At 37.7% G+C, this 11,262-nt stretch overlaps 1 protein-coding gene across 2 annotated transcripts; it reads right to left on the bottom strand.

Annotated features, from left to right (window-relative positions):
- Positions 1-562: 562 nt before the first annotated feature.
- LOC100818964 (OBERON-like protein) lies at positions 563-3,740 on the bottom strand. Of its 2 annotated transcripts, none has more exons than XM_003542266.4 (3): positions 3,576-3,740; positions 2,076-3,210; positions 563-1,307 (listed from the first exon to the last, which is right to left on the bottom strand). In XM_003542266.4, exons 2-3 carry the CDS (start codon positions 3,160-3,162, stop codon positions 691-693), a joined length of 1,704 nt encoding a protein of 567 aa, XP_003542314.1. In that variant the 5' UTR covers positions 3,163-3,210; positions 3,576-3,740; the 3' UTR covers positions 563-690. The 2 variants fall into 2 exon arrangements, with proteins under 2 accessions (XP_003542314.1, XP_006593885.1); XM_006593822.4 differs by having other exon boundaries at positions 3,628-3,706.
- Positions 3,741-11,262: the final 7,522 nt, after the last annotated feature.

An 11,262-nucleotide genomic window follows, 5' to 3' on the forward strand; every position in this document is an offset into this window, starting at 1 on the left:
TTCAAGTTGCAATCGATCTGATTTTCAAAACATTGCTTTTCGGGTTCGATCATTTTTTTTCCTTTCTTCCAACGTAATAATAGTATAATATTTTATATACTTGTACAATAACAACTTTATAATTTATGTGGCCGTTGATGCCACTCACCGAAATATTAATTGTTTGGATAAACTTAAAAATACTTATGTAAGAGGAAAATAATAAAGTTAAAAGAATTGAGTCTTTTCCATAAATTAAAATTACCTAATGCATTGTAGCAAAAAAAAAAACACAAAACTAGTGCATAAATTAAAGTTAACTTTTTGAAGAAATAAAATAAAAAATTTCTATAAATTAATTTATACATAAGATAGTTAATTTTAACTTATGAGAAAATCTTAATTCATTTTACCTTTTTATTTTTTTCTCCTATATAACTGTTATCCAGAAATTTATCACAATGCCAAACATTTAATTCAACTTACCAGTAACCACAAGTTATGCAACAACAATCAACAAATTCCTTACAAAAGCATATTAATAATGGTTAGAGTTCCAAACATATATTGAAGCTTTTTCCAATATCAAAACGCAGATAAAATTGATGAAGATGGTGATTACATTGCCATAAAAGTGGCTCATCCTAAATTGTTCAAAGGTGACTTAGCTACAACAGCTAACATAATTGGCATTACAAACACAATGGACTCTCAGGGATTTGTCCGAAAAGGGTGGCGCTCATTACCCTGACTGTCTGCTTTGGAAGGAACACTGTAAAGCAGATCGTGAATTTTGGAATACATCAGCATCTGAGAGGGGTCACCACCACTACTGCCCTGCGAAGCGCGAGAACTCTCCTGCAATTTGATCTTTTCATAAAGGTACTGCTTCTCGGCCTCAGCCTCGTTTAATCGTTGTTTCAAGTAGTTGCTAGTAAATTCTTCCTCTGATTTATCTTGCTTGGCAAGAGCAATCATTTGAAGCCTCTCGGCCTCTCGTTTAGCCTCATCAGCCTTCAATTGGAACATATCAGCCTCTGCATTTTTCAGCCTCACAATTTTCTCCAGCTCTTCTATCTGCAGCTTCTTTTTTTGTCTCTCCATCTTGAGCTCTGTCACCTCCCTGGCCTTGTCAGCTAGTTCACGATCACAAGCTTCGAGAGATAAGCGAGCCTTCTTGAACATCCTCATCTTCTCATCAGCTACCATTTCCATCTTTCTTATAGCCTCATGCACCACTTCAGCAATTCTATTGCATGCGTCCAGTGGAGCAATCAACCTTCCACTTTCTCCATTTTCCAGGCATTTTGCAGAGTCCACCTCAAGCTCTTCAATGCATGGGTTACAACAAGAGAAAAGTTAAAATTATAACCAACCATGCATAACCCCCCCCCCCCCCCCCCCAAAAAAAAAAAAAAACAAATAAAACAGCCTTTGCCTTCAAAAGAAAAAAAAAAAGAAACCAAGAGGAGTGTTTACAACACACACTTCACTAGGTTAGAATTTATTGAAAATTACAAAATCAAAAGAGAGAATAATTAAATAACAAGTGGGACCTACAAAAAATGTGATTTCCAATAAACTTTAGTCAATCATAGGGATTTTTCACAAAAGAAGCATGTTAAAGAGTGAGTTGCCAGCATTTATCAAGAAAGAAATTATAATCATAGCATCAACTTTAGTGATTATGCCTACTTTTCTAATGATAGTGCGCCATTGCCATACATTTTCTTCCCATGTGTCGTTAACTTGAAATTCAGGGTTCAATGAAGAGAAAATTGAGCAATGCAGATATCATTTCAAAATATGCAACGAAGAGAACATATAAAGCCGTAGTCTAAAAGCACTATTTGTCATTGCTATCTCTAGTTATGGGATCAAGTTACTCCAAGAGAAACTCTTTAAGAGTTACTCTCATCCTCGACATTCATTTTCTTGAAATCCAATGATTCCAATGAGTAACTAATCTTAACCATTATATTTCAAGAAAATAAATGACGAATATGAAGAGTAACTCTTTTAAAGTTACACTTAGACTAACTTGATCCCTCCTCTCTCTACATATATAAAGACAGAAAAAACTAGATTTCAAGTACCTTGGAAAAACATCAGTATTGCCCGGCAAACAGCTTTTGAATCCATTTTTTTACTTAAAAATTTTTCCTTGAGATCATCACACTTCCAAAATAGCTTCCTTCCTCGGGGGTCTTTACTCCCATGAAAGATCCTACTAACATAATCAAGTTCCCTCATTAAGGCTTCTCCATCCCATGACGGTGCACAGTGCTGGAAGACATCTTTAACCCAACCCAACAATTCTGAAGTCCTGTTGCATGCTTGACACCTGAAAAACATATCACTCGGTCCTGCTCCACTCTTTGAAGAAGGGCCCATGCAAATATGTCGCTCACGAATGGCACAATCTGTGTGAGTCCAATGAGAACACAAATCACATCCAATCCAGCGGCATGTATTCACCTCAAAGTCAAACTTGTTGCAGATCACACACATGCAAAGATTGCAGAAACCATTAGTGTTGGTGCATATTTCACAGGTACAATCATCAGCTGGAAGCTGGTTTTGGCACGCTATGTTTCTGCATCTCTTATAGCCAAAGATCTCAATCAGGGAAGTCTGGGATAGACTAATGCTAGGATGCAAAAATCCCTGAATTCCAGTATTTATTGCAACAAGGATTTCAAGCTGCACCCGATGTGTTCTGACCAGTGTCTTGGCAGTCAAATCAGTTCTACTCTGAACAAGCTTCTGCAAAATGAAAAAATCCTCTCTATGCTGCGAACCATTCCCTCCCTCAAGGATAACTCGAAGTCCATTCTTCAACTCTTCTAGATATTCCTCAGGTAGACGATGCATTTTTTCACATATCGTAGCGATACTTTCTCTAGCAACGTCCTGAAGAGTAACTTTGTCTGCACTAGAAACACGATGAATCACTTTCTGCTCAAGGCAATTAATCTCCGCTTTTCCATTCTCCATCTTCTTTGCTGCGGCAGCATCAGCTATAGGCCAAGTTTCTTGTGAACTTGCACTTTCAGCCGGAGATTCACGGAGATTGTCAGAGTTTGACCTAGGTTCATCAGGAGACAGGAGGGGGTCTGAGGAAACAAGAGACAGCGATGTTTTTGGTGCTCCAACCTGTGATTGTGGACGCAGAGGTAGCATTTTTCGAGAGGACGACCCCGGTCGATGTTATAGAAGAAGATTATGTGCCTATTAAAAGATTTACATGGTTGGTCACTAGTGGCAGGGATTATATGCACATTTATAAACCACAACACATGATTAGGACAATTATTAAGTAAACCCTAAATTAGTCCTTGAAAATTAAAATTGCCCAATCAATTAATTCCTTGAAATGCAAATCAGTAAATTAGCTTAATTAAGTAACTGCGGGATTTAATCTTTCCTCCAAAGCACACATAAAAGAAGACCAAACAGCTATAAATGATAAGAAAATTATAGAGTTTGAAACTTTTATTTGTATCATACTCTGGACAGCGGAAATTAGCTTCCGTTTGGAACTAACGACGATGAAATTAAAAAAAGAAAGGAAGTTTGAAATTGGAGAAGCTTACTACTGTCCTGACCAGCCAAAGCGTAGATCGAATGATTGAACACAACACTGACCTCAAGTACGGAGAGAGAATAGATGGGGATTTGAGTTTGAGCTGCGAAAGAGGAAAAACCCAACACGACAAAGGGAACAGAAAGCCGTGTTTTTGAACGTCGTGGGCCACGGGTGACCGGTTCAACCGGTCTAAAACATATAAGAAGTTTTTATAAGAATTATTATAAACCTTGAGGGCAAAAATCATTAAAATTATAAAAAGATTATTAATTTTTTAAAATTTAAAAATTAACTTTTCCTTTGGTTAAAAAATATAAAAATATAATAAAAATATTTCTTAAAGTGTGAAATAGTACCAAGGTTTAAAAAAATGTATTTTTGTAAAAAAATTATTTGATTTCATAAAAAAATCTTTATTTATATATTAAAATATTTTCATATAGATATTAACCAAGACTTTGCATTTCAGTGGAACTCCAAATCCTATGGAGGCAAAAACTTGTGAACTTATGCATGGACTACTTTGGGTGAAGATATATTAAATGTCACTACAAACTAGGAATGTCTATTGTTCGTTTTGGTTTGGTTTTTGATCAAAAAGTCACTCAAATCAAGCTTTAAAAATACATCCGGTTCAGTTTTCATTTAAAATAAAATCCGAATTGAACCAAACCAATCTTTTGCGGTTTAGTTCTATACTAGATAAGTATTCAGATAGGATGATATGACACCTATACAGACACCTAGTGATGTAAGCTCCATTGGAGCTTGTAGGCCTAGTGATGGAAGCTTGCTTGTGGGGCTTCTATGGAGGCTGGATCTTTGAGCTTCAATGAGGTCCTTTAATGGTAACTTTCCACCATGGAGATGCAGCGGAAGACAAAGGAGAAGAGGTGAGAGGAGGCGTCATCCACTAGGGAATAAGCCATAGAAGAAGGAGCTTCACCACCAAGATGAGCCTTGGATAAGAAGCTTGGAGAGGATGCTTCAATGGAGGAAAAGAAAGAAGGAGAGAAAGAGAGAGGGGGGAGCATGAAATTGAAGGAAGAAAAAGGGAGAGAAGTTGAACTTTGAGTTGTATCTCACAAGACTCTCAATCAAAGTTACAACAAATGTTACACATGCTTCTATTTATAGACTAGGTAGCTTCCTTGAGAAGATTTCTTGAGAAAACTTCCTTGAGAAGCTTCTTTGAGAAAACTTCCTTGAGAAGCTAGAGCTTAGCTACACACACCTCTCTTATAACTAAGCTCACCTTCTTGAGAAGCTTCCTTAAGAAGATTCCTAAAGAAGCTAGAGCTTAGCTACACATACCTCTCTAATAGCTAAGTTCACCTCCTTGAGATGAGAAGCTAGAACTTAGCTACACACCCCCTATAATAGCTAAGCTCACCCCCATGACAAAAAAACATGAAAATACAAAAAAAAGTCCTTACTACAAAGACTACTCAAAATGCCCCAAAATACAAGGCTAAAACCCTATACTACTAGAATGGCCAAAATACAAGGCCCAAACGAAGGAAAAACCTATTCTAATATTTACAAAGATAAGCGGGCTCATACTTAGCCCATGGGCTCGAAATCTACCCTAAGGCTCATGAGAACCCTAGGGCCTACCCTTGGATCTCTAGCCCAATCTACTTGGAGTCTTCTACCCAATGCCCTTGCGGGATAGGATTGCATCATGGTCCTTCCTTGGATATGAGTGAGAGCCATAAGATTTTGAAGAAGGCTTTCTTTTAAGTTGTTGCTCCACTCTTATACAAAGTTGGACTAGCTCATCTAGGTCCCTATATGGAAGGAGTTCAACCTTGTCCCTCACTTCTATATTAAGCCCACTAAGGAACCTAGCTATGCTTGTTCTTTCCTCCTCCCTAAGTCCAGCTCTTAAAAGAAGTAGTTCCATTTGTTGTCTATATTCTTCAACACTCATACTCCCTTGTCTAAGCCTTTGGAGCTTGTCCATAATCTCCCTTTCATAGTAGGAGGGAATGTGCCTCTTCCTAAGGGCACTCTTAAGATCATTCCAATACTCTACTAGAGGATCCCCATGAATCCTTTGTTCCCTAACAAGGGAAGTCCACCAATATAGGGTATACCCTTGAAAGCTAAGGGTAGCCAATGGAACTTTTCTCTCTTCGCTAATATGATGGCAAGCAAAGAGTTGTTCAACCTTCATTTCCCAATCTAAGTAGGCCTCAACATTATCTTTTCCATGGAAATATGGGAGGCTAATGTTAACCTCTTGAGGCCTTCTATCCTTTTCTCTTCTTTGGGAGTGATGTTTAGTATGTGAACTATGGTGCCCTCTATAATAGTCGCTAAGTTCTTCACTTAAACTTTTGCAAGAGTCATGACTACTATAGGAGGCATGTTTTTCTCTTTTCATTTCTTTCATTATTTTTCTTCTTTCTTCCTCTCTTATTTTCTCTCTTTCATCTTGACTTATTTCTTTCACTCTTTTTTTAACTTTTTCTTTTATCTCTTGTTTTTCTTTCCACAACTTAAGGGATCTCAACTCATCTAATATCTTATAAAAGGGGTCCTTAGGAGTAGAACCCTCACCATTAACACTAGATGAAGAATGAAGACTCATGTAGGTTCCTAAATTATGGTTCTTTCTTGTTGGGGGTTTGAAAACAAAAGGTAAAAGAAACTATGGTTGAAACTAGCCAAAATAAACACTAAAAGAGGTGTGAAAGATAAGGTAAAAACTAATTGGTAAAAGGCAAGCTATCTAGGCGGTTTGACAATGGAGGGTAAAGGAAATAAGCTATGAAAGCAAGCAAGAAATTAAAGTGCAAGAAATGCAAACTAGGCGGATCCTAAGAGTGTTTGGATGACCTCATTTAAGGTTCCCAAAAAAACACTCACTATCCTATGGGAAAATTGCCTAAAATTATTACACACAAATGGAAGTAGGGTGACCTATTGGAGGCTCCCAACTTACTTCCAATGAAAGGCCTTTTTGTTACAAAATTTGAAAGCAAAACAAGTTTCCAATTACAAAATTACAAAAAAAAAGTCCTCAATTGTGGTGGCTATTCTCTATTTAGTGTTTAACTCAATTTGGAGTGCTTCTTAGTCCAATAGCTCTTAAGGTGGTTGGCCCCTTGCTTCTTGACTCAAATTCTTCAAGGTATGACACCAATCCTCCTTTACAATTCCCTATATGGCAACTCACAAGCAAGGAAACAAAGAGACAAGCAATAACCAAAGACCAAAAAAAATGAAATGAAAGCTAAACCAATAGAGTTTCAACAAGACAAATTTTCAAGGATTATTCAACAATTAAAGCAATGAAAAACACATAAAATCAAGCTAGGACTCAAAGAGAAATCTAGAATGGCTCTAGAGTAGAGTAGAAAAGCTATAAAAGAAAGACTCAAGAAACCTCTAGTTTTGGCACTTGTTTTCACAATAATTTTCAATTGAAATTTCAGAACTAGGATTGGTATAAAATACGCACCAATTATAGAACAAATTTTGAGCCAAAACAATAAGCACACTTCCCTTTCACTATTTTTTTCCTGGACACTGATTTTTCTGCCAATTTGTGTGATTTTTATTATTTTTTCCTTTTATCCAAATCGCTTGGTTATTTTTTTATAATTTTTGTTCAGATGTCTAGAAAATTCAATAAAAATTTCAGCTCAAAACACGTAGTGAACAATTCCCAGTAATTTATACATGTTTGTATGTTCAAGCTGCCAACACCAGCGATTTCAACCTAGAAATCAAGAGTAGTGTCTATGTTGCTTAAGGCTTGGATAGTTACAATTTGTGTTTGCTTATGCTCAATTGTCTTGAATAACACAATTCAAGAGAGCTTAAGACTTATTTGATTGACAAATCCAGCCACAACTCAGCACCACAACTCAACTTCATCATAGGCATCATGTAGGAAACTTAGAAAACAAAAAAAAAGAGTTCAACAACAAGACTACTTCTAGGAATTGATTTAGAACATGTTATGAATTAAATAACATGCATGAATTAGACTCAAAATTCAAAAGATAGGCTAAGAATGAAAAGAATACATGAAAAAAAAATGTATCTAGAATTCAATCAACAAAATAAAAATTCAACACAAACTTAGAACATAATGTGACAATTACTATGACTAAACATGACTCTAAGACAACATGGATTAAGTGATTTACACTTAGATTTTTGCGTTTTTTTTCTAATCAATATTTTGGAAGAAAATTTAGATCTAAGGTTCAGCACAAGAATATTATGAATGAAAAATGATAGAACCTAAAATCAACACAAAAACATGATTCAAGAGTAGATCTACAAAATTTGAACCATAGAAATGCAAGAACAAGTGTAGATCTAAGATTTAATCGGTTTATTTTTTTGAATCTACTCTAAACAGCACAAAACCACAAGACAATGGAGAATATACATGGAGAATAAGATGAAGAACAAGGAATTAAAGAGAATTCACCGAACAAAAAGATAGAGGAAGCAAAAGAACATCACCTAGATGAAGATACTCTTGATACCACATGGTGTAAGCTCCATTGGAGCTTGTAGGCCTAGGATCTTCTTCATCAATGGATTCCTTTTCTTCTTGGAAGATGAATGGAAGCAGAATGGAGAAGGAAGAGAGAGAGGAGACGCCACTTCAAGGAGAAGATGAGTCTAGAAGAAGCTCACCACCATAGGAGGCCATGGATAAGAGCTTGGAGGAAGAAGAAGATGAATGAAGGGAGAGGAAGAGAAGAGCACGAAATTTTGTGCTCTAAAAGAGCTCTGAAATTTGAAGTTTAATATTCAAATGATCAAAGTTCCAAAAAATGCACACACAAGGCCTCTATTTATAGCCTAAGTGTCATACAAAATTGGAGGGCAATTTGAATTTCTATTCAAATTTCACATGAATTTGAAATTGAATTTGTGGAGCCAAATTTTGGAGCCAAAATTTCACTAATTATGATTATTCAATTTTAGCTATGGTTCAACCCACTGATTCAAGATCAAGTCCAAGATTCTCCACTAAGTATGCTTAGGTGGCATGAGGCATGTAAAGCATGAAGCACATGCACAAAGTGTGATTATATGATGTGGTAATTGGGTGTAGCAAGCAAATGCTCACCCCCCCTCTAAAATTTAATTGGATTGGGCTTCTCCCAATTCAATTAAATTTATTTTCCAACACACACATCAAATATTCACTTAATGCATGTGAAATTACAAAACTACCCTTAATACAAAAACTAGTCTAGGTGTCCTAAAATACAAGGGCTGAAAAATTCTACATTTCTAGAGTACCTTACCTACATTATGGAGCCCTAAATACAAGGTCCAGAATATAAAGAAACCTTAATCTAATATGTACAAAGATAAGTGGGCTCATACTTAGCCCATGGGCCGAAAATCTACCCTAAGGCTCATGAGAACCCTAGGGCCTTCTCTTGCATCTTTGGCCCAATCTTCTTGGAGTCTTCTATCCAATGCCCTTGGGGGGTAGGATTGTATCAGTTTTGCGTCAAGCTAATGACGTTAAAAGAGTGCTTACTGGGAGGCAACCCAACCCTTTTTAATTCTATTTTTCTTGCATTTAGTTAAGTTTGATTGCTTGTGATTGTTTGAATTCATCATGTTTAGTATTGGAAAAGGGGTTAAAAAGCTTTTGTGAAGTTGTGGACAGAAAAATAACTTGATTTTTTTTTGTTGTCCACTCGCTAAGCGCACTCCTCACGCTAAGTGCCATCTTCTTCACCCGCTAAGCGAGCTGTTGTTCATGCTAAGCGCATTGACCCCTAATCATTGGCTGCACGGTCTCGCTAAGCGCGTGACCTGTGTGCTAAGCCCAATAAACTCTCTATGCATTTAATTTTTGGAATTGGGCTAAGCGAGTCATCTAGCTAAGCGCACAAGTCAGGTCTCGCTAAGCACGCTGACACGCTAAGCGCTATTTTCCCTTGTCTGATTAATTTCGAAAATTGGGCTAAGTGAGTGCTCTCACTAAGCCTTATTCCTTCTCTGTTTGGAATAGCGCTAAGCGAGATGGACGTGCTAAGCGTGGGCCACTATTGCATTCAAGGAGCATTTTATTCGCTAAGCATGGCCTTGGCCCGCTAAGCGAGAGTTGCAGGACCAATCAGAGCTGCAAAACTCGCCCAGTGCGTACCTTCGCGCTAAGCCCAAAAACTTCTCTGGAATTTCATAAATTTGTATTGGGCTTAGTGAGCAGATCCGCTAAGCGCATGAGCTTTAAAACTCAAACGTCATTTTGACTCATTCGAAACTGCCAGCGAATAAGGCAGCTGCCTTAGGCAGTTACCATTTTACTTCCTCTGAGCATTTTCTCCCATTCATTGCATTCACCCTCTGCACAGTACTTCAATCTCCCTGCATTGCCTGCATTTTTGCTCCCTCTTTGCACTCATATTCAACAATACAAGTAAGCTTCTTAACTTTGTTCATTTTATTTCCAAATTTCAAACTTTAGGCTAGTTAACTTAGTAGTGTTAGGTTGAATTTCTGTTAATACTTAGTTTTGTTAGGTTAGTTGTTCGTTATACTAGAATTACAGTTTTATTATGGATACAATGTGCTTGTTTTGATTAGGGTTAGACGGCCTAATAGGGGCCTAAGTGGAGGGGTGAGAAGCCCCTGCTTTTTCTAGAAATCGCGATGAGCGCGCTAAGCGCCTTGCTGCGCTAAGCGAGTTCATTGTTTCTGTTGAACATCTGGATTTCTAGATGAACTCGCAAAGCGCGGCCTTGTCCCACTAAGCGCGTTCATTTTCTCTGATTGAAAGTTCAATTGCTTATGAACTCGCTAAGCGTGTCTGTGCGTTAAGCGAGTAATGTGTTCTCAGACACTTAAAAATTTCTATGTTTTGTTGCGTGCTAAGCGTGCCCTGTCACACTAAGTGCAATTATCTCTCTGTTTTTCTATTTGTTGGAATTGGGCTTAGCGAGCCTGGTCGCTAAGCCAGCGTTGTTCAGTAGAGTAGTCGCGCTAAGCGCGCCTTGTCGTGTTAAGCATAAATCCTTATTTGTTTTGAAAATTTATGGAATTGGGCTTAGCGAGCCTGCTCGCTAAGCCAATTCTGCAGAAAAAATTGGATCTGTGTTCACTCAGTAATCGCGTTGCGATCGCGCTTAGCACATAAGTAGTTTTTCCTAAGGTGCGCTAAGCGAGTCTCTTGCGCTAAGCGCCCAGACTGATTTTCAGTTTTATTTTTTGCTTTTCAAATTGAATAATTTCCTGTCTAATCTTGTGTTTTGATTCTTTTGTATTGCAAATGGCTCCCCATAAGAGAAAAGCCACTGCTACATTATCCCAGGCCAGTTATGACTGATCCAGATTTGTATCAAGGGATGCTTGGGACCATTATGCAGATAACATACTTGGCCGGAACATTCTTCCGGAGAGGAATGTGAAGCTATACATTAATGAGTTTGATGACTTCAAAAGAGAAGTCGAGAGGAGGAACTGGCACAGGGAGCTCACTAATTTTTCTGAAGGAAGCATCGATGTGGAAATTGTTAAAGAATTCTATGCAAACCTATATGTCCCTGAGGACAAAGAACCAAAGCAAGTTAGGGTTCGAGGGCACCTGATTAAGTTCGATGCAGACTCCCTCAACACCTTCTTGAAGACTCTAGTGGTCTTGGAGCAAGGGGAGAGCTTACCTTCTTACTCTAGGTTCTGCAGGTTGAGGCCAGACCCTC

Source organism: Glycine max, chromosome 13 (genome assembly GCF_000004515.6).
Source record: "Glycine max cultivar Williams 82 chromosome 13, Glycine_max_v4.0, whole genome shotgun sequence".
NCBI classification, from domain to species: Eukaryota; Viridiplantae; Streptophyta; class Magnoliopsida; order Fabales; family Fabaceae; genus Glycine; species Glycine max.